Source organism: Hippocampus zosterae, chromosome 1 (assembly GCF_025434085.1).
Source record: "Hippocampus zosterae strain Florida chromosome 1, ASM2543408v3, whole genome shotgun sequence".
NCBI classification, from domain to species: Eukaryota; Metazoa; Chordata; class Actinopteri; order Syngnathiformes; family Syngnathidae; genus Hippocampus; species Hippocampus zosterae.
The window spans coordinates 22,378,974-22,403,052 of record NC_067451.1 but is presented as its reverse complement, the minus strand read 5'-3'; the positions used below and the strand labels follow the sequence as shown (position 1 = coordinate 22,403,052).

The 24,079-nt window shown below is 42.0% G+C and overlaps 1 protein-coding gene across 2 annotated transcripts; it reads left to right on the top strand.

The window, feature by feature from the left end:
* Window positions 1-2,448: 2,448 nt before the first annotated feature.
* Window positions 2,449-24,079, top strand: spon2a (spondin 2a, extracellular matrix protein). 2 transcript variants are annotated; one of them, XM_052081208.1, is made up of 7 exons: window positions 2,449-2,664; window positions 6,294-6,371; window positions 11,451-11,679; window positions 14,429-14,649; window positions 19,606-19,797; window positions 20,176-20,347; window positions 23,241-24,079. In XM_052081208.1, exons 3-7 carry the CDS (start codon window positions 11,451-11,453, stop codon window positions 23,426-23,428), a joined length of 1,002 nt encoding a protein of 333 aa, XP_051937168.1. In that variant the 5' UTR covers window positions 2,449-2,664; window positions 6,294-6,371; the 3' UTR covers window positions 23,429-24,079. The 2 variants fall into 2 exon arrangements, with proteins under 2 accessions (XP_051937168.1, XP_051937159.1); XM_052081199.1 differs by having other exon boundaries at window positions 2,450-2,664; window positions 6,289-6,371.

Here is a 24,079-nt window from a genome sequence, read left to right as displayed (position 1 = left end):
TTCAAAAAGTGAAACTTGTTTAATCCATTCATTCATACATACAGACTGATACCTTTCAAGTGTTAATTCATTTTCATTTTGATTGAATATATCTGAAAGCTAATAACCTATATACGGTATGTCCAAAAATGGTATGAGCATCTTGAGAAAGCATGTTTCAAATCTTGAAATTTCGTTTAGAACACATATAACGGAAAGTAAATTTTGTCTTTGAAACTTCGAAAATTATTATTTTGGAATGATTTTGGTTCTTAGAATCAACTATTCCCGCTTCAATCAAAACAACTGCTGATAATTGCTGTAAATTTCCCCAGTGTGGGACAAATAAAGGATATCTTAATTCACATTCTGATATCAGTAAAAGGAATTGATTTTCAAAAGGGAATTCAGGTATCAACCGGTATTGATCAAATTATATACAAATGGCTCATATTCACCTGAATTTATGTATGGGGATTTCTATTATTACAAACACATTACTCAATTATCATTAATTGAAGATGTTTTGTTTTTTTTAACGGAAAACTGACTTAATTGCCTGGTAGTCCAGCTGCCATACAACCCAGTCTGAAAGATTACACCAAAGCAAAATTGTCAAATTCAGCAGCTTGTTGAGTGCTTCTGAACTGCTGCCTTCATGGAGGAAAATAGAATCCATACAGTCTTGCCTGTGGGGTTTGCCATTGCCAGTCACTTTTTTTCTTCTTTTGACTAAGAGCTTTCGGTAAAGCCACCACTAACTTTGTCCTAGTTGCTGTGGTAACGAAATCCAAACTCACTCCGGCACGAGCAGTATGTGTGGTGGGATTAGACTGGCCAATTAATCGGTCTCAGGGGTTCGACGGAGCATCGACCATAGAGGTTAAGACACAGCCGACTCAAGATGTCAATTAGTTATGACACGCCCGCTTGGCCATCGCTGGCTGCAGATGATCACATTACATTGCTTGTCCCATCAGTGCTGTGGGAAATTTAGTTCGCTCCGTAGTCAACGTGACTGTCGTGATAGTATGTCATGCAATTAAAAAAAAAAAACTAAGGTCATGTAATTTATTTAGTTTTTTTCTGTTTTTAATAAATGTGTTTTTTAATGTCTTGAATTTGTAAAAAAAAATGACTTTTATTTTTCACTCATGAAGGGTTCAGTGAGCGTGCATATGAACTGGCTCAGTTCGGAACCTCTCAAGTCTATACTTAAATAATGACGGATTCACAGGTCTACTGTAAGAGCTTTTGATATGTCATTTGCATAGATGGATGAACAAGGACCGTGCAGTTGTAAAATAATATTTTTGGGGCCATTTAAGTGAAATTGGATAATTTCCTCCAAAACAAAGCCTGATGATCTCTCAAGGCATAATGAATGGGAATCTCTGTCTTCAAGTTTCAGCAGTTTGACAGTTTGACCCTGGAACAAATGCATCCATTTTTCATGATTTCCTATTGGAGAACTCGCTTTGAAAAGAATTAGTCTGGCATCCAGGAATGATTTTGTTGAATTCAGAGTTCCCACTCTATTTTCACATTCTGCCCAGAGGTCTCGAAGGTTTGTGGCACTGAAGCGTTGAACTAATTGATTAGCTGCAGTTTCCCCTGGAATGCTTCACTGACTTGGCCCGCGTGGCAATGACGTGTGCACGCCGTTGACAGGGAGCGGCCTGAGAACTAGTTTGGACATTTGCCTCGTTTGCACGGTCTAGTGCGTGCGTTTGTGTGCGCGTGTGTGTGTGTCTGTGTGGATACAGTAAATGACCACAGTATTCCAGGTAATCATTGCAATCTAAACGCCCTCCCTTTTATACCCGAGGTCACTGAAGAGTTCAGATCATGAGTCCTTTTCTGTGTCCACTCATGTGTGTCCACACTTGTTTATTGTACTGTTTCTCTTTAAGATGCTGAACTCATTGACATTAATCAGAAACATAAGCTTGTTTTTAGCCACCTTTTTATTTATATATATATATATAATATTTTTTTTTTCCTTACGTATTTAATCGAAAAATTTCCACACACAGGCTCATTTAGTGTGCGCGTTGACATGATGATGAGTGAGGGGCCGCCTGTAAGAAAAACCTCCCTTCGTTGACCATGTGTGTAGCAGCTGGGGAACTGGTGACACGTCCGACACACGCATGCACACACGCGGTCCTGAAGAAAAGCAGCCCTTCAGATGACATCACAGCTGGATCTGCCACACCATTCAAGCTTTTCTTCTCCAATCACTAAACAACTGCTGACTCTATTTCAAATTTCCCCTGCTACATATTCCTGCGATCCCGACACCTGCGCATGAATACACAATGCAGAGGAGTGAGTCCAATGTGGTGTTGATTAACTTGTCTGCAGAGAGAGAAAAGAGGGCTGAGATGAAGGAGGTACGCAGTGGAGGAGAGGAGCAAGGCTCTTGCAACCTATTTCCCATACATGGAGAGGTGGAGGAGAGGAGGGGGAGGAGAAAGCCAGAGAAGGAGGTGGGCGACAGCTGGAGACAGCGATGAGAGAGAAAGGGAAGGGAGGAGAGTCGGGGATAAAGCCGGTCAAGGTTGATAAGGTTCCACCAGTGACAGTTGAGGCGACAAGTGGAGCTTGCGTGCTCGCAGTGGTATTGGACCAGCCACAAGGCAGCAGCGTGACTCTGCCGCTGATTGATAGCAACCAACACAGGTAAGATACACGACACTAAAGCCTCCCTTCATTCCCTCCACCCAGAGACAATTTCCTTCATTCCCTTTAAGGATGCAAATCGGAAAAAGATCTGCTGCTGCTGCTGCTGCATTTGGAATTCCGCTCAAGTGCATTTGAAGTATTCATGTTGCACTGAAGAGAACTTTTTGGAATAGCTGTGCTTATGTTTGTTTCAAACTCCACTGTCATATCACAGGTTGCAGTATGCTCATTCCTGTCCTCATGTGCATGTAGACCTTCAGACATAAGTTTGAAATCGTTTCCCAAGATTCATTTTTTTTCTGCAATTCTTTTTCCTTTTATTGTATTTATATAAGCTCTCTGGGAATCATATCACATGCTGAAAGATGTGAGGACATCAATGTTCGGAAAAGCCTCCCAGAACAGCTGAATTGTGGTTATTTGAAGGCAATAAATACATAAATAGTGGCAGCGCACAAACTCCCTGTTAACATAATTCTGAACACAGCCACATCCCCAGTTACAAGAGTCGGTTAACACTTTTACAACTACATTACCTTTTTATTTTTACTGACACTCGTCAAATGATTTTTGAGTTGACTATGTTAGAAACAGTTTTTACAGGATTTTATTTGTCCCCTTGAGGGAGGACACGACATCCAAATGTTGTGACGCAATAATTATCAGGATATTTTCACGTGACTGGTGACATAAAAAAGCTCATGGTACTGGATAAAAATTCACAATATTGTAAAAAAAAGAAAAAACTTATGATATTTTTAAAAAAGCACCATGTTGTTTTTTGTTACATGATCCACCAACAAAAAAAATTGGTGTGTTGAGTTTACAGTCCTCACTTTTATTTTGCCTGTATATATATATATATATATATATATATATATATATATATAGAGAGAGAGAGAGAGAGAGAAAGAGAGAGAGGGACAGAGGGAGAGAGAGAGGGACAGAGGGACAGAGGGAGAGAGAGAGAGAGAGAGAGAGAGGGACAGAGGGACAGAGGGACAGAGGGACAGAGGGACAGAGAGACAGAGAGAGAATACACACACACCAATTCGGCACCTAACAATGGATCTTGCCATTGTGATGCTTCAAACCGGACGTTCTAAAACATAAGTGACCACTGAGCTTAGAGTGTTACAGAGTATCATCAGAAGATTGCAACAGAGACACCGAGATGCCAATGCCCTGAGAAACCAGATGACGAATGCCACTCAACTCCCGGCATGTTTAAGGACGGTGAGAGGCACCCAAGCGTCAGACCATTCGAAACTGTTGACATCAGCATGGTCTGTATGCTAGACGACCCGCAAGGGTACCTGACCACACCACCAGGCACAGGCGTCCTTGTCTTGCATGGGCCAGACAGCATATACGCCGGATTCAGTAGTCCTCAGTGCTGTTCTCTGATGAAAGCCAATTCAGCTTGAGCAGAAATGATCGCCGCCAGGCCAGCCAAAAGACATTGTCTCTCCACGTCTCCTGGGTCGCCCCCAGGGGTCTCCTGCTGGTAGGTTTGGACATGCCTGAAACACCTCACCAGCGAGACGTCCAGGAAGCATCCTAAATTGATACCCGAGCCACCTCATCTGGCTCCTCTCAATGTGGAGAAGTAGCGGCTCAACTTGGAGTTTCTCCCGGATGACCGAGCTTCTCAGTCTTTCTCTAAGGGAGAGCCCGGACACTCTGCGGAGGAAACCCATTTTGGCTGCTTGTATCCAGGATCTTGTTCTTTCAGTCACAGCCCACAGCTCATGACCATAGGTGAGAGTAGGAATGGAGATCGACAGGTAAATTAGGAGATTTGCCTTTAGGCTCAGCTCGTTCTTCACCACAACAGACAGATACAGATTCCGCATCACGCTGCAGCGATCCGCCTGTTGATCTCACGCTCCATTCTCCCTTCACTTTTGAACAAGACTTCAAGATACTTTAACTCCATCACTTGGGACAGGATCACATCCTCGACCTGGACGTTTTTCTGACTGAGGACCATGGTCTCAGACTTGGACGTGCCGATTTCTCATCCCAACCGCTTCACACTCGGCTGTGAACTGCTCCAGAGAGAGGTGGCGATCACAGCTTGAAGAAGCCGTCAGTACCTCATCATCTGCAAAAAGCAGAGATGCAATAGTGAGGCCACCAAAGCGAACCACCTCACTGCCTCGGCTGCGCCAAGAAATTCTTCTGCTTGTTTGATATACGTTTAATTGTTTACACCGCTACTAGCTAGATTCAGTAACAGGAATTTAGGGCACCGTAGATAAAAATGGCACTTTTCAATGATTTCAAATTTAAAACACTGTTCTTGGGCTCCTGCTGGCCATGGACCCAAAGAACCAATTTTTTTACACCAATGCGTGGAGAAATTCAAATATTCACTACACAAAACACCCACTCTTCTACTCATAAAATATTCCTGAATTAGAAGTAGATATATTGTGTCAAAAAACGTAAAATATTTGGACATTTGTACTATAAAGAGCAAATTTTTATCTTTATATTTCTTGATGTTGCTGATTAGTGGGGAGAAGTCACATGCTACCAATGCCTAATACTATTAGGCTAATTATTAACTCCAACATTTGTTCCCAAAGATGGTTCCGTGTACATTTCTCACACAAAATTTTAATACTGACCAAAACTGTCAGTTCAAATTTAGTAGTATCACTTTAAATTTGAGTATCTTCCTTTCAGATTCCTTCTGCTTAAAATGTGCTTGTTTGCAATGGTGGCTTTGAGGAGCTGCAGTCTTTTCACTCTCCTCTCTGAAATCTTGCCCATCCTGTCATTGTTTCCCTTTCTCTGCATGAGACACAGTCAAGTTCGCCTCCAGACTTGAGTGTATTTATCTGTCTCCGTACGTCAGGGCTGGCCAACTTTGATCACATCTGAGGAGGAACGCGACCTTCCTGACATCTTCTTGTTAAAAGCCAACATCTGAGCTGACTTGGCGCGCTCGCAAATGTGTGCTTGTGCGTGCATAATTCCTTTGCCTGTATATAAGAGCTGCGGTCAATACGTATATTATCATTGCATGCATCTAGCGTAATTACACGGTGAGGGGTGCCCATGCGGCGGCACGTTTGGCCCCACGCCACTACCCTTGTTTTTATTATGTCTTCTGTCTGGGCGGAAAGAGCCCCCCCAATAAAATGACTGAGCGTCTGTGCAAATGCATTGATCAGCTTTTAATGTGGAATTGTGAAATCAAAATAATCATACTAAATACGGTCAAGACTGCATTTAAGGTGCATATGCAGCAGGAGCAGTCATCAATCAGTCTATGTCACTAATGTCTAGGTGTTGAATGACTGAGAGTTTAATGTGGCAGTGCAGAAATTCATGAAATGGCTTTGAAGTGGGTTGTAGTGTGACACTTTTAGAAGGAAGATCAAAAGACACGCCCCGAGTCCCATCGTTTAGTGATTGTTATTCCCGCAAAGGTTACATGACATGCTCTAATTACCTGAACAGACTTCCCTTTTGTTTGTGAAAAGGACAAATCGCGAAAAATCTGAAAATGCGCGTAAGGAATTGTTTGAGTGCATTTATTTCATTGTTTGTGATTGATGAGGAAAAATAGTCTGACAGCACTGACCTCCTTTTCCATCCTTAACACAGAACAGATGAGACAGTGGCTGTTCGAGGAAAACCTCTGACTCCAGGTGGTGAACTTTCATTAACCTTCCTCGCTGAAAATCCAGGTCAGAATTTGTTTGTTGTACTCCACACTGTCTGAAGATAACTTAAGCAATGAACCCTTTTCGCAGTGATGTCCACACTGTGTTGACTTTACTTCTGCTACTCATATTTGTTAAAATGGCTGGGTGGATGAAGAATGTTGTAACTAAAGATGAAGGCTTGCCGCAGTTTGTCGGGTCATGAGGAAAAGCTTATTACTAATTCTTCTCATCCAAACCTGATGAAGTGTGTGGGGAAACTGAGTTCAGCCCAACTCCCACAGATGAGCGATCTGACTCAAAAAACTGAAAGCAGGAGGACAGAAAATAGAAAGTGGACAACAGGCTACAAAACACAAGATGAGACGCTGTTTGTTCCCTATACACTTTATATTGCCCCATAAGCGCTGTTCAAATATGTAGTATCCGCTGTTTCGTACCCTCATTGATGCCCACAAAGCATCTTGGAACAGAAATGAACAACAAAAAGGTAATATATCCCATGATGCATCGTGCCTCCAAAAACTATTTTACATTCCTAGGCTATTGTTTGATTACGAAAATTCACAACACGAGCGGACAAAGTGCTCTGTTTGAATTCATTTTGGAAAATACACTAATCTTAAAACATTTCATTGAATTTATTTGTTCAATATCTCTTTAGTTACGTCAACAAGCTGACCTTGATACGGTAGCTTGGAGTACTCCGATAACTGATTAATTAAAAAAGTAGATACTTGCAAAAATACAAATCTAAATCTCAGACAGAACAATTAACTTTTACACTACTTATTCCTTTTGGGCCCCGTTTTTGAAAACAGCACACATGCGCCTTTGTGTAAAAACTGACGCATCTTGATTTTCATGCGGGTGGAAGACTCGGAATTGCATTTGACGTTTTGGTGACTGAAAGTAGACTTAACTTTAGATCAGATGAAAGCGGCTTGACCAGAGGTGGAAGGTGGTCTCTGTGCCCACTTCACAGCCACCACCTGTACATCATCTACAAGTGGAGATCTTTCAGTTCCCTATAATCGTACTCTGCACACGTCAATATCCTGCATGGACTGCGGCAAATCAGTTTATGCTTCCGCCCTGTGGACCATGTGCCTCTCCAGTGCTCAATTTAAAGTGAATGAGAGTAGCAATTTCCATTGCCCAGGAAAAAAGTTGGTTGTGTTCACCCACAATGGCACAAATATGAGCATCTACAAAAAAAAAAAAAAAAAAAAACTCCACCCATGTGCAGGGTGAGATTTGATTTGTGCTGGGCATTAAAATAGGGTCGTTATAATTTGTTTTTCTTCATAAGAGAGAGAAAAACGTTCCTTAAGGGACAATAGTAAAAAAATAGGCAAAAATCTAATCCTTTTTTTTGGGGGGGGGGGATTCTCGGGGGAAAAATTGGTAAAATTTATTTTTTAAAGTAACTTGACCAATGGATGAAAAAGAGTATTATCCTGGGCGGCCCGGCAGTCCAGTGGTTAGCATGTCGGCTACACAGTGCAGAGGTACCGGGTTCGATTCCAGCTCTAGCCTCCCTGTGTGGAGTTTGCATGTTCTCCCCGAGCCTGCGTGGGTTTTCTCCGGGTGCTCCGGTTTCCTCCCACATTCCAAAAACATGCATGGCAGGCTGATTGGACGCTCTAAATTGTCCCGAGGTGTGAGTGTGAGCGCGCATGGTTGTTCGTCTCTGTGTGCCCTGCGATTGGCTGGCCTGAAGACGGCTGGGATAGACTCCAGCACCCCCCGCGACCCTAGTGAGGATCAAGCGGTTCGGAAAATGGATGGATGGATGGAGTATTATCCTTGACGTCTGATTTCACAACTAGCTATCCATCAGTGATTGTGCATACGTAATAATATGAGGAGCCTAAGCATCTCTATGGTTTCACAGTCACAACAATATGTCAATCATATCAATAATAGAGATTGAGTGAATCATTTAGAACATCCTAAAATCCTGCAGTGAGCTAGCTTTCTTTTTACAGAGAATTCTCAGAATTCGGGCTGTAACTGTGTTGGCTAACGGAGTGCCATGACTTCCCGGAATGAGATAGAGGAAACAAAAAGAAGAAGCTCCCACTTGCATAATTCCTCAAAAATGTGTGCTTGGTTCATGGGTTACTCCCCGTTGAAGTTTACAGCAAAAGTGACAATACAAACTTTAATTAATAAGGCATGCAAACTTTCAAACAGCCACTACTTCAACTCACACAGAGTGGCAACACACATATCTCATCCAGGAGACCTCAGTGGTGCCCGGCATGTTGCGGCACAACACGGTAATGCTCTGAAGGCATGCAGGTCTAAATTTGGATACTGTAACAACCCAATGACAAAAAAGCATTTGTTTAAAAATCTGCAATATAACGAGGGGAACGGTGCTTTCCTGATAATATAGCAGCATTATTCTCGATTTACCCTTCGTATTACGTATTAATCTGTACGTTTTATTCCATTAGCAGCTGTTAAAATACAAGTTACAAGATATGGAGAGCAAAAGTGATCGGATATCTACATCAAAACCGTTTAAAGTTGATATATTGTGCATTCCACAAAAGTGATCTTCTGGAGTTAGTTTTGTCACTTAGCTTTTCACCATTTCTCCTCCTCCTGTCGCCACAGAGATGATCACGTGACTGTTCTTTTGCGTCAGCATTTTTACAGCAGGCTCTTAAAACTGCGACGTGTGCCATGCACGCTTAGTGGACTCTGGGAATTGCTAAAACACTCGTGACGTGCGGGCCTGCGCTCAAGGAAAGAAAAAAAAAAGTGTCAAGACTTGGAGTTTTGCAGCTCCAAGGGCCGAGTAACACAATCTGACCCCTTGAAATAGCCCTCTGGGACAATGTGCACACACGTGTGCTTGTTTGTGTGCTGACTTGACCAAATTTAACCGAGGGCATTCTGCAGCTGCTCCCAGGTTTAGTTATAGTCAAGTAGCTCGCAGAAACGGCACAGCAGGTCATCGAAGGCCGGCACTCTCCTGTTTCTCCATCTCATGCGCACACACATGCAATCTCAAAACATCTGCTAATAATATAGCAAATACATGCGATCACATTACCAGAAGGATGGTTGGCCTGGAGGAATGGGATGGTGGGATGACAGTCGGGTTGAAGGAGAGAAAAGAGAGGATGATGGGTGATGACAAGAGATGAACGAGGAGAAAATGGGAAAGGATGATGGAGGACAAATGAATGACAGTGGAGTGAATGTTTGAGGGAATGAACAATGGCAGGATGAGTGAAGGGAGAACATTAAAATTATGGTGAGATGGACGGTAGCGGATTGTGAGAAAGTGGCAAGAATTCATGGGAGAGTATTGGATGGTGGGTTAATCATGGGAACGAATAAATGAATTACACAAGAAAATGAAGTGGTGAATGATTAATAAGAGAAAAGAAAGTGATGTATGAATGATCAAAGGATAGCTAACACTTGGAAGAATGTTGAAACCGGCATTATTGGATGAATGAAGCAAAAAATAAGATCGTGGTGTAATCGGTAAAAGGAGGATGAGTCCAATGAATGGAATTGATCCCACAACCCTATGTGAATGAATGCTCTGCAAAAACAACAACAACAACTTGTATATTTTGGCCGAAGACTGTATTTAAATTGTAAACATTTTAGAATATAATTTATTAACACTGACGGCAACAATTTTAGCTTGCGCAACAAAACAAGCGTTTGTTCCAAAACAAAATTGGCTTATGGCAAGCTTACCCTTTTTTTCAGTGTTTGTTGTCTCGAATTTTTGAGTTCAGCCAACTTTTCTTTTATACGAGGACATGCGACAATCAGTAATCAGGTCAGAATGTCCTGCTGAGGGAATTACTGCAGGTGCATAAAAATAAAGACAAGAGCAATTTGTATGGTTTGCACCCGAGAGGATGAGTTAACCCAAATACTGTATCCAAACATCAAAGACGCGTTCCGTTTCGCTGCTCCGCTTATTACAGACTGTCAGTATGAGTCAGACTTGGCGGCCAGCTCATGGTCAGTCGCTGAGGTCAGTAGAGCAACACAGTAGAGTGGATTTGAGACTATCATTAGGGATTTTATCCATGTTGTATTATTTAGTTTTGGCTTTAGCACCAGTGTAGGAACACACAAACACACACACACACACACACACAACCTTGGGCAAATGAAGAATTTAAAAAAAGGCAAAGCGGTTCAATCGGTTCACAAGGCTTAGATAAGATGGATGAGGGGTTTTATGAGCTCATAGCAGCTTTCTGTGTCAAGCCTCCGATTGATTGTCAGGTATCGGTTACCCAAACATTCACACTGACATCATCTCTTTGTGCGCATGACACTTTTACGAGGTGTATTTCTACAATGATCCCCTTTCTAGGTATTTCTGCAATGCGACTTTCAGCTCGTTCCCCCCATCAGGGGTTGCCACAGTGAGTCACTCGCATGACTTCTTTGGCACAGTCGTTACGACGGATTCCCTTCATGACACCACCCACCCATTTTTGTTTGGGTTGGAGACGACACTCGGTGGGAATCAAACTCGCAGCGCCTGTCGTGAAAGCAGCAGCATGAACCACAGCACGACCGGTGCCTTTTCTATACATGTCGATAGATATACATTATACATGACATGTTTACATTTGTGTTCAAGCAACAAGGCAGAACACAGAAAACAAAAAGATAACCCAAGTAAACATAAAAGGCCATTTTAAATGGTCATTCTATTTATATTAGGAGGGGAAAAACATTCCTAGCTACAGCAAGTTTTACAAGTTGATTTGGATCTGGTCCAGTCCTATCTGAGTAGGAAGCCATCTCACACCTTCTTTTGTTTTTTGCCTGCCATGTTTAAATGATTGTGTGTTTCGAATGTGAGCAGGAGACTCATGAAGTGAGTTGCAAATTCCACATGGAGGCACCTTGGCCTAATTAATGGCTCACTCACAAACGAGACAAACAGGAGTTTAAAAAAACTGAACATAAAAACAAACATTTCTGGGCACTATGAATGTTGTTGTCTTAGCTGAATTTGCTTTATTGTCGCTAAATAAGCGCTAACTTATTTCAAAGACACACTGCACACGTGTAACCATTCTACCCATCTGTTTTTCTCAGATGATGTCATCACAACAATTGAAGAGCGGTTGGCTGAGGCAGCTTCTGGTCGTATTTTTGAAGCTCAGCCTCGCTTTTGCTGGTCCTCTGCGTCCACTCAATGGGACCGAATGCACAGCCAAAGGCCCTGCTTCCTACATTGTGGTATTTACCGGTTACTGGAGCCCACAGGCCTTCCCGAAGCAGTATCCATTGTTCAGGCCCCCTGCTCAGTGGTCCAAACTCATAGGTGAGAATATACTGGCAGAATGGGAATTTCTCCATTGTGAGACAAACAAAGTTTTCTTATCTTATCTTAAAATACTACTTTGATCTTTGAATCACCTGTCAGTTTTATGATTTGTGTGACTTTGGTGTTGGGTGTGATGATTTGACATACAAATATTTTGTGTCGCGTGGTCATGGAACATATTACGTTTTTCGTACAGCGGTGCCTTGAACATATTATGTATTCGTATCTCAAGGCACCGCTGTACGAGAAACGTTCCATGACCACGCGACACAAAATATTCGTATGTCAAATCATCATACCCAACTGAAATGAATGAAAAATGCCATGAATCAGTTCTGCTACCCCCCCCCCAAAAACAACTCAAAATTTTGTAAATTTTAAGAAAAATAGTATTTTCGAAAATATTCTAGTTTATAAAAACTTATGGCGGCCCGATGGTCCAGTGGTTAGCGTGTCGACCTCACAGTGCAGAAGTACCAGGTTCAATTCCAGCTCTGGTCTCCTTGTGTGGAGTTTGCATGTTCTCCACGGGCCTGCGTGGGTTTTCTCCGGGTGCTCCGGTTTCCTCCCACATTCCAACAACATGAATGACAGGCTGATTGAACACTCCAAATTGCCCCTAGGTGGAAGTGTGAGCGGGGATGGTTGTTCTTCTCTTTGTGCTGTATGACTGGCTGGTAACCGGTTCAGGGTGTCCCCCGCCTACTGCCCAAACACGGCTGAGATAGGCTCCAGCACCCCCACGACCCGAGTGAAGATAAAGTGGATCAGAAAATGGATGGATGGATAAAAATGTCAAAATCTTTTTTGTGTGTTAATGGGGAGGGGGGCAGAATGGGACTGTCATAGAGTTTTGCGACTCTGGAATCTGCAGTGATATTTTTCATTTCTCATGGCGGATGAAGAATATACCAGTGTGAGGGATTATGTTTGTCCACATGTGCTGCTGCAGTGTTTGTGTTCAAATATCTGTTCCTTAAATCATCATTATGACGCCCCAGCTATTCATTAGACCATCTTTGGCATTTTTCATTATGTCTTAGTATTAAAAGCAAAATTATGTGGTTGTTTTCAATACACAACATGGAAAACACTTTTTTGAAGAATGTTGCACATATCTTATTACAAGTCGAAGAAAAAAAAATGCCAAACCACTGCTTGTATTTTGAAAAACGTGTAAGTCGGGTCAGTGGTCTCAAAGCACTACTGTATATTTTTTAAACATGAATTTCGTAATTGAATTGGTACTCTTATAAAAATAACATCCTCCAATGACAGCATGGTGGTAGAGTGGTAAGCAAGTCTGCCTCACGGTTTTTGTGGTTTGTTGTTCAAATCTTACCTTCGGCCTTCCTGTCAGGAGTTTGAACGTTTCCACTGGTTTACCACAGCGCTGGCGATGAAGAGTGCAGCGGAGGTTTGGGGCTGAGGGAAGGTGGGTAATGACTCTTGGGGCGTGGTCGGGTCAGACCTTACCTCAGAGCAGAATGGGAATCAATTCAAGCTCATCTCCGCTCCCCCCCGCAACCCCCAACCCTCTTCCCTAATCAAGGATGGATGGCAGATGTTTATGCATGTGTGTATCCAAGTATGTTTGTGCCAGACCACTGTTGTGCGTCAGTGCCTGTGGCGACTGCGGCTTTCTTCGGTTTCAACCGCACCAGTCCTCCCTTGCCATAAAATGATGGCCTACTTACTCCACGAAGAGGCAGAAACCGAAGCTTTAAATCCAGCTGTAGTGGCAACAGTGTGTCATCTATGGATGGAAGAGGGCACAACCCGTCAAGGTGTTTGGAGAATGGTTTGAGGTTCCTTTACTGACGGGACATGGACACGTCTCTGGGAGAATGGAGTGTTTCGAAAAATGACGAGAGTAAGGGATGCCTTAATGTCTTGGTGGGACTTAAAAAACATGATGGGTTCTTGAATTTCAAGGTCTTGATGCTTGTGGGAACCTAGTTGGGATGGAAATGCAATTATGGGCATCAGTAATGACAGAACGGGAGGAAACAGGATAGTGTGTAAAGCGTCCTGGTCACGTTGTGTGTATGGTTTGCTACGCTTTGTACATTAATACATGTGTCAAGAGTGTTTAAGTATGACTGTGTGTTTGTGTGTGTGTGTTTGAGAGAGAGAGAGAGAGAGAGAGAGAGAGAGAGAGAGAGAGAGAGAGAAAAAAACCTTGCAAAATAAGTAAGCTAAGGCAGAGCCATCAGAGCATTTGTCAGTATGTTTCTGGCTAACCTCACTCTGGCCTTCAAACCACAGATCCAGACTAGTGCTTCTGTGGTTTTCAATGAGAAGCTCCATTTTAGCCTAAATATGAATCGCTTCACAGATGACCAGCACTAAATTTGAGAATGTGAAACTAATGATTTAGTTGACTTGGAGCATCATGAAAATCATCAGTAAAGTTCATTGTTTTAAGAGGGGATTTTTAGGAATTAAAGACATGTGAACCCATAGACCAGAACCTCTTGACAACTAAAGCCGTTTGCTTTTATCTTTGGTGGATGGAGAAAATATGCAATCATTCAGAGCTATGCATTGAAGCACTTTTTCGGGAATGATCTTTTTAAATTCAGGAAGCTGGAGGCAGTCATTGAAATACCTAAAGACTCCAGCACAGTGGAAATGAGCTCATCATTTGGCAAAGGCTCTGTGGTCCTTCAATGACATTGGAAATCCTTCCAAAGAGTAAGAATCTCACCGCTGTCTTCTTTCTTGTGTGTCTTTCTCACTTCAGCGGTGAGCCATAATCGCCATTTTCGGCTCTGGGAGGAGGGTGCGAAGGCTAGTCAAGGGGTGCAGAACTTTGCTGAAGTTGGCGTGACGGTGGAGCTGATGAAGTCGGCCAAGGAGGCAAGAAAGAGACGCACGGTCGGCACCATGCACCGGACGGCCGGCATCCCGAATGGAATCGGGCATAGCTCCACAGAGCTGCTCATGCTGCCCAGGAACTCACTGGTACTTGAAACAAAGCTCATTCACAAAAGCGCACACACACATGCTCAGACAGCGACAAAAGACACCTTTCCTGCCAATGGTCTAGTTCAGCTCGGAACGCTATGTTTTGGAGCCGTAAACTTTGATCCTCGCTGGGATTGTAGAAGGAAAGGCAAATGCCGGGTCAGCTGTTTAAATAGTGTGACATCATTGCAGTGTGACACAACCTAACTGGGCTGTAAACCTTGACTGAAACTGGGCATCCAAATGTCCGAGTTAAAAACGTTTCAAGCCCGAGTTTGAGTCGCCCAACTCACGTTGTCTCATCAGGTATTATCTTACAACTTCCAATGCTCTCATTGTAATTCAAAATGTTTTTTTCTTCGTTTTTCCCCCTTCCATTGCTTTTGCAGCATTGTACGAGATCAGATAAGATAAGATAAGATAAGAAATCTTTATTAGTCTCGCAATGGAGAAATTCCCACTACACAGCAGCAAAGTTATGAAAGGAAGAAGTAGAAGAACAAAATATAGGAGCTTCTGGAAATCCAGCCACATCTTGAAGTCAAAATAACAAAATAACACAACTCATAAGACACAGACACTTGTGCAATTAATTAAAATCAGTTAATTTTTGTTCACTTTTCTTTTGATAGCGGTGCGGACACCCACAGCGGCACCTCTCTTGTTTTATGTTGAGAGGGAAGTAATTTAATCTGCACATACAGTACATATGACAATAAAGCTTATCCAATTCACCGTAATCACCTTTCCTGCACACACTTTGTTGTTTGAAGCAGTTATAGATGAAGGAGGAGAGGATCAAAGAGTCCTTTCACCAGTGGATCAGAGACGTCATGCTGAAAATGTGCACACGTCTGCTACAAGCTAAATTTTGAAAGCAAACACGAAGCTGTAGCGTCCATTGACGAAAAGAGATTAGTACACTTCTCCTGTCCCACGTAATCCGCTTCAAACTCCAAGCCGCGACTCCCAGTTCCAAATCCGCATCGGCGCTCTGCGCTAGCGCTCCTTTCTTCTCATCGTCGGCTCCTCAAGACTTACATCCATCCAGCTGCAGATCGTTCAACAGCACTGATCTCTCCGCTGAACAAAGTGGGGCTGTGAGAAATACTGTCCATTACAGGCACAAAAAAAGAGGAAGAGGAAATAGAGGAGCGGGTTTCAATGTGTCCAGTCAAGAAGAAATTCGGTTATAGACTGCATGCATAAAGTCACCCAAACACAAGTGCTGCAGTCAGTGTGCTAGACAACAATAGCCTGCCCTTAGTTGGAAGTTAAGTGCCTTTTCGGCAGCAACAACAGACTGCTTTTGACCTGTAGCTGCTCGGCCCATTAAGGGTGTCAACCTTCTAACCCAGGCATGTCCAGCTCCGGGCCTGGAGGGCCACTTTCCTGCCTGTTTTCCAGCTCTGCAATGAAACTGATTCAGATGATCAGCTCATCAGCCAGCTCTGAGGCAGCATTCAAACGATCCTGATGATTTGAATCAGGTTTGCCACTCCTTGGAGAGCTGGAAAACAGTCCGGACATCGGCCCTTGAGGACCGACTTTGGTGAAGGTGAGAATGTAACCCGTCAAGTCCTTGTAACCAAGATCTTACAGACCACCCCCCAAGAAGTGAAATCCAGTTGGAGAAATAATGTAGAATGGAACTGTTGGTAGAATGGAACTGTTATCTTGGTCCCTTCCATACATTTTGAAAAATGAACCAAAAAAAAGTGTATCCAGTCCTCCAGTGAATTGTATTACTGGGTACCAAACACTTGACCGTTGATTTCCGTCACCCAATCAGACTTGTGTTTAACCAGCGTAGCTACAAGCGCCCACATGTACCCTGAGCAGACTGGGCTCTGTATGCCTGACGCCTGTCCCATCGAATTCGGTCAGATTGTCAGATGACTTTAAAGTTAATAGTTATGCTGCACTCATAAGTTTTCTTGAGAGTTACATTACAAGAGAAATACAGCTAAGTAATTACATGGAAACATTCGGCCATCTGGCGGCACTAAAACTTTTGAGGCAGGTTTTATTTTCTCTGGACTATATTTAGATATGAGGACTAACACCAGTCTGATTTTTGGATGAGCAAGAAGGCGGCGCAACCATAAGTCTACAAAGATTGTGTAATACCTCAAGAAATAGACATGACCCAACTGTGATGGCTCATTGTGTACACAAGTCTGAAGGCTTCTGTAATGTCGCACCAGGGTGCCAAAGTCAGATAGTGTTACTGCATTCCTAACAGCTTAAGTACCTGGAATAAGTTGCCATACACTTTCAGCCACTCACCTCATTTATGTCATACTTAATTGGCGGAAGAAACAATTTGTAATCATTACACATTCAAATTTTCCTTTCAAAATCTTCAAAAAAAGTAAATGTGCATTCTATTGTTGTCAGATCACCATCTTTAGCAGTCCTTATTAATGGACCAAGTATGAGTACTAATTTTGCTGCTCTGACTTGTACATCAAGTTTGCAAGTGGACCTCAGTGTTGCAATGCACTTTTCCTAATTCAGGGCTGGAAAGGTCCAAATTCCCAGCTGTTCCGAATGGAACATAAATAACACTTCACATCCTATATTTGTATCTTGAACCAAAGCCCAGGCTATTTTTATTAAGCCTGGTGAGAAGTTCGCTTTGGGATGTCGACTGCAAATTTGATTTCTCGCAACTGCAGCTGTACTGAAAAAAATGGGAAAGGTCAACGGGGAACACTCAAGTGGCTGGGAATACATTGAATGCACCAGTCGTTTCCATTGTTTCATTTTTCTTTAATTAAAAAAAAAGATATATATATATATATATATATACAGTATATTAAGGGTGTGGAAAATAATCGATATTAATCGATACATCGATGTGCACGTCCGCGATCCGAGTGCATCGGCTCATTCACTGGGTACGACGCGATTGACGGGTGAAATCGCGATTCATCACGATGCATTGATGGGTATCGGTGAAATCGCGATTCATCACGATGCATTGATGGGTATCGGTAAAATCCGATTCAATCGCCGTTTTATTCATGTTAAACGTCACATATCTGCCCTTTCCTAGGCGCAATGAATGCACCATCATTGCTTTGCGTTTTGTGTTGAATACGGACGGTAGCCGTGCGTCACATACAGTCCAGTACACAACGAGCGAAACATTATGGAAGTTAGCGCACGCTATATATATATATATATATATATATATATATATATATATATATATATATATATATATATATATATATATATATATATATAATTTTATATAAGACACTCAGTGAGAATAGTCTGTTTGTGTTTACACTATAGCAACAGCTGTGAGTCTCAGGTGCCAAATTGTTTACATTTTCTTTGCACAAAACCCAATTGTGAAAGGGCTTAAATAAGTTGTTTTACAAGTTCTACTCTTTATAAGGAATAAAGTGGTATCCTTTTTGTAATACCATACTGAATTCCATCTTTTTAAAAGCTTTTTTTCTTTGCTTATTTGCATCATGTTTAATTGCACAATATCGCAACAAATTGCATTGTATCGTATCGGATCGCATTGATTTGAACTTAATGTGTATCGAATCGTATCGCATCGTGACGACGGTGAAACGTATCGCATCGTATCGCCAGAAAATTCCATGTATCGTTTAAGTATCGCATCGCTGGCAGTGGATCGTGATCTGTATCGAATCGTCCTCAGTGCTGAGATTCACATCCCTAATATATATATATATATATATATATATATATATATATATATATATATATATAGTAAAAACATATATATCAAATATATATATATATATATATCAAAAATGATATATATTTGATATATATCAAAAATACATATATATCAAATCTGCAGATGTTCATATTGAAAACAAATATTTTATGTGTACATTATAGCCCATGTGGCTCATTAATAAGTGGGTCAGTGGTGTGTTTTTATAGGTATGAGCCTGGTGACCTACATATCGTTATTGTTTATTCCACTGCCTGAACTCGGGAGCCCTGAAAAGCATACACAATCTCACATTTTGTCATCTGTTTCCGATGCCTGAGGCTCTTTTCGAATGACTAGAGGATGATGTGGCGGACACGCAATGTCGGGTCACACAGTTGCGCGGTTTGTAGAACACGACAGAATTGTCTGTTGACATCTTAATTTGTTATTGAATTTTTGTGCATGCTTTTATTCCAAAGGCTATGCTTTTCCGTCGATGCTCAAAACCGCAAATATCTCAAACACAGACAGTACGACATGTCTGTTATTTTGTTTATCTAAAGCAGACTGATAACACAATACAGTTGCCATTGTGAGTCCAAATGGCACAAAGCACAAGGTAAATAACCGTCCAGGTCCACTGGAGATTGCAGGACGGTTCCTTGGTAATATTTCTGACTGGGAGCAATTGGTGAATGGAAAGGATGTAAACAGATGGAGTTTTGAAAAGCAACAAGGCGATTTTGACATTGTGCTTGTTGAAGCACTTTATTTTTTTTAATTATTGGATTAAGAACATTAATTTGCTAATGGTGCTTTTTACATCAGGTTTTTCATCACTGATATCACTTAACAAAATGAATGCAATCCATTGCACACTTGGTAAGTCTCTCTTGAGCATATCTTTTACCAAGGCCAGCAAATCGTAAACACATGTGTCAGACTTTGTTTTATTGAGCAATCATCAAGTGCAAGGACAAAGTGTAACTATAGGTGCAAATCTGTCTGCTGAATCTCATTAGGCAGTTGGTCCCAGTACAAGTAGACTCTAAGTGCAAAAACTAAAAAATACATTCTTTTATCTGCACAAAAGAAACCAAAGTCTGCTTCTCAGCTCCCATTGGCAGTGTGAGAGAGAGATTGGTTTCAGATGCTAACCAATCGAATTCTTTGATAGAAACACCTCTCTCTGTATGATGCAGACAAACCTTCAAAGCCTTATTATGATCATATTGTTTCAGCTGTCTCTGATGGTGAAGGTGATCCCCAGCCCTGACTGGTTTGTTGGTGTGGACAGCCTCAACCTTTGTGAGGGCAGTCAGTGGAAACAGGACGTGACCGTTGACCTGCAACCTTATGACGCCGGGACAGACAGCGGATTTACTTTCTCCTCGCCCAACTTTCCCACCAGCCCCCCAGAAAACATCTCAAAGGTAAATTGCCTTCTTAGAATGTTTACTCATACAGAATGTGGAACTTTGAGTACATGGATACTGGTTGTTTATTTCACATCAAGAGTTTACTTGTTCTGTTGGCCACTATGCCGTTGTTTCCATTGTGTGACAAGATGAGGTCACCGCCTTTCATCATCTCGTATGAGAAATAGATCACGAAGTAGGATTTCACCACGTTTCCCCTAAAAGTGAAAGCTTGGCAGAACTCACCTGACCTGGAGCCATTATAAAAACAACAATAATAAAAAGATCCTTCTTACATAAGAAAAGGCGTTTAAAGGTTGGGCCGTCGGACATTTGTTGGCTCCCCTGTGAATGATGACTGACTGTATGTTTTTGTTTCTATGTGTCTTTCAGATCACCTCTCAGATGCCAAACCACCCCGCCAACTCCTTCTATTATCCACGCTTAAAAGAACTTCCACCCATTGCCAGCATAAAGATCATGCGGCAGAGCAGATCTCTTCACCGCCAAGTCCCCATGTCCAATCATATCCTCCCAAACTCCATCAGTCCTCAGAGATTCTCAGGTGAGCCTCCCAGAGGAGAATTAACTGAAAAAAAACAAACCTGATGTTGAGTCACTGTGAAGCACTGGTTCAGTAGCCTTCCAATGATGTCATAGCGTTCCCATTTGATTGGCCCTTCCAGACATGTAATAATTCAACAAGGCTGTTATTGTGTGGTTCGCAGTGTTTGAGAATTGAACTGCATCGTCCTGGGAGGTGCTTCTAATATTGTGATAACCTTAAGTGGTGTCCATACTTAACGTTTAACTTATCATCTTAAACAATTTTTTAAATGTGAGAGACTGTTAGAAGAATCTATGAGCAAAATTGTATCATGTTTAAAGTTTCGGTTAATTTGGGCATGTCTAGACATGCTCAGCGCAGAGGTGTCGGCCGTTTGGGCGGAGGGCCTTTTTCTTGAGTAATCACGTCAAAGCAAGGGGGGGCGAAGGCTAGATTCAATCACAGAGTGGGAATAAACAAATTGGGAACAAAGAGTTGTTGAATACCAAAAGACAGTTTGGGAACAGCTGTCGCGCCCAGGTGGACATTGGTCATCAGCCAAGTCTGTGACTTGTGTATTCGGGTAGATCAGATCACTACAGAGGGGCCGGACCGGGGGGCGCGGTATGCTAATCACTGGGGCAGGGTCTTTCTTGTATTTTGCAATAAAAGTTCGAACCGGCGGAGAGGGAGCCGAGTGTGATCGCGGAGCAACAACCGTCGTTCGCTCTCAGAGGTCCGCTCCCGCCGATATTGAAGACAATTTTCCTGTGTGCCGAGTCGTTTCTTTAACTTTGTCCGAGAAAATCTCTGACAGAGACCCCACGTAGGATGAGGAAAAAGTTGGAAATTGTGGGTTTATTACCCTTATAATGTGTGGTGTACTAGATGACTAAGAGCACACCAGACACATAATGATCCACCAACTATTGAAAGTATCCTCCACCTAACCGGCGGCACAATGCCACAGGCCTCCAGACTGCCAGAAAATAAAGAGCAGAAGCGCTGTTGCCAATTTAGCACGAGACTTTATGGCTTTTCTGAATCCTCTAGCCACATTTTTTTCCCAAAAAGTTGTAATTCATTCATTCATTCATTCATTCATTCATTCATCTTCCTAACCGCTTGATCCTCACTAGGGTCGCGGGGGGTGCTGGAGCCTATCCCAGCTGTCTCCGGGCAGTAGGCGGGGGACACCCTGAATCGGTTGCCAGCCAATCGCAGGGCAAAAGTTGTAATTATTGCCTTTAAATAAGTCTTGTCACACCTCGCACCACAGGATGATCTTTTAGCAGCATCAAAAGTCAAGCTTTGCTGACTAGTATGATCAGAAGGAGGAGCCTCTTAAGAGAACATGCTGATGCAGTATATTGGCATAATGAAGGGATTCAGGAATAAATAATTGGCGACAGTGAGCATGACCCTACTGCATTATGAGCATTAGTCAACTGAATAGGCGTGCCTGTCCATGTCTTCCACAACATTTTGTCACAGTTGCAAACAAACGGCTCCCTTGTTTGACTATTTGCCAGAGTTTGTAAACGGGGGCAAAGGAAAACAGTTAGCTTATCTCAGTCTGAATCGTCCTCATTATGAGTGAGCTTCATTGAGGTTCGTTGATTTGTAAACTGCTGACATTTTACCCATCCGTTGGATACTCATCTATGCACAATGTATTCCATAGTTTTAAAAATCTTCACGATGCAACATAACATAGGGATGTGTTATGTAGCACGAAATTGCAGGAGAACATTTGGATACATAAAAAAAATTCTAAATAAACATTTTCTTGCTTTCATTGACCACAATCTCAATCTGAAACGGATGCTACACACCTCACTGTTAGCGGAACAGTGATTTAACGCATTGATCAGATTTGGAACATTAGAACACGTACCTAATGTGCTGCAAGAATTCTGTTTTAAGGTCAAAAGAAATGGAGTGCCCCTTCGTACTTTGTGTTAAATAGTTGGGCCATTCCATTTGCTTGTTGTAAGTCTCTCAAAATAAACTTTGAGTTCTGTCTTTTTTCTCATTTAAATCTGATAATACACATATTGAAATGTGTATTTGCCCAGGTCAAGCAACTTTTTGATATCATTGTTTTAGTTTTACTGAAATTGTTCATTTGAGTAACAGGACTTAAAATTAGAGGATTGAATCTGAAATGCACGTATTGTCGCCACATGGCATCGACGCTCATAGCATGTTGGCACTAAGCACATTTCAAGGATTCAACCAAAACACATTTTAAAAATAAGCAAATCGTCTTAAAATAATGCAGGTAGGTCTGCATCAGGCTATTTTCTCCCTAGGATCGAACTATGTACTGATTCAGTGGAATGGTGCGATTATCATTCAAGGAAGCAAGGTGGATCGTGGTTCACACATATGTATATCTGAGGTTTGGGGCTCTAATCTCTGCTCTGGCCCTTCTGTGTGGAATTTATTTGTTCTTCCCGTGCTTGAGGTCTGGTTCAACTTTTTCAGGATAATTATAAATTACTGCATATTTGTACCCAGGTACACTGAAATAAAACTGTGGTTTTCAATTTCGTGGATAAGTAGTGTTGTTGTACAGTGATCCCTCGCTATTTCGAGGTTCGTTTATCGTTGATTTAAAAAAAAATCCATATACAGGTACATGGAGTACAGTACTGTATATGTTACTCTATATGACTTGCGGTTGTTTTGCAGCTTCTCGCGGATCGTTTGCTGACTTTTTGCGGACTTAAAAAGTATATGTATATAAATATACTGTATGTTTATTTGTCGCTACTTCACAGATTTTCGTTTATTACGGGTGGTTTTGGACCCCATTAACCGCGATAAATGAGGGATTACTGTACTACCTTGTGAGAATTCGTTGAATCGGCGTTTCATCAACATTTATGGTTTTCCACCAACACAGTGACTCCACTCGACTGTGAAGTGTCTCTCTGGTCATCCTGGGGCTTGTGTCTGGGTCCCTGTTCCAAAGGCGGCATCCGCCATCGCACACGCTACATCCTTCTACGGCCGGCCAATGCTGGCGTCCCTTGCCCCGAGCTGGAGGAACAAGCTGAGTGCATACCACACAGTTGCATGAAGCTCCAGTAACCCACAGAGCACAGGTGCCGCCAGTATTCAACACTGGGACTCATGTTATTACTGCTGGACTGAGAAAACTTTCTGCATTATTCCCTCGGTAATGCAAAGGATTTTCCTCCCTCTCAAGACTGCATTTAATGTGTTTCCTATTAATTTTAGTGTGTAGTTCTCCCTTGATATCAAACATAGCAGACTGTTGGACCAATGGTTTAAAAAAAACCCAAATAAATAAATAAAAACACTTTTCATGTGAGGTGTTGGAGCTGAGTTGAGCAAAAATGTAATGAAGTCAAATGTGCCCTCATAACCTCCATCAACTCAGTCAAGTGCATTACCCGCTGTGGCACTGTTACACACGCACAGCACATTCTTTTCACTGACTTTTAGAATGAAGGCATTACTTTACATCACACATACATGCTGATCACATGCAGCGCTTTCCAAAATAAACTCACCCCCAGCTGCCGAACAAAAGCGATGACCTGAAACACCCATCCATCCAGTAAAAAAGCATATTTGTTTTTAAAATGAGATGCCATTTTTAAAAAGGGAATATTTATACAATGCTCTTTTTTGTTATTTTAATAATGAAGTTTTGTATATACTGTATTGTAACTCATGTATCACTCATGAATAAACGTTACATGTTTTTCAAAATAG

Coding starts and splice junctions, on each gene's coding strand:
- spon2a (XM_052081208.1), top strand. CDS start 11,451: ATGATGTCATCACAACAATTGAAGAGCGGTTGGCTGAGGCAGCTTCTG. Junction 11,680..14,428: donor TCAGTGGTCCAAACTCATAG/GTGAGAATATAC, acceptor TTCTCACTTCAG/CGGTGAGCCATAATCGCCAT. Junction 19,798..20,175: donor CCCCAGAAAACATCTCAAAG/GTAAATTGCCTT, acceptor TGTGTCTTTCAG/ATCACCTCTCAGATGCCAAA.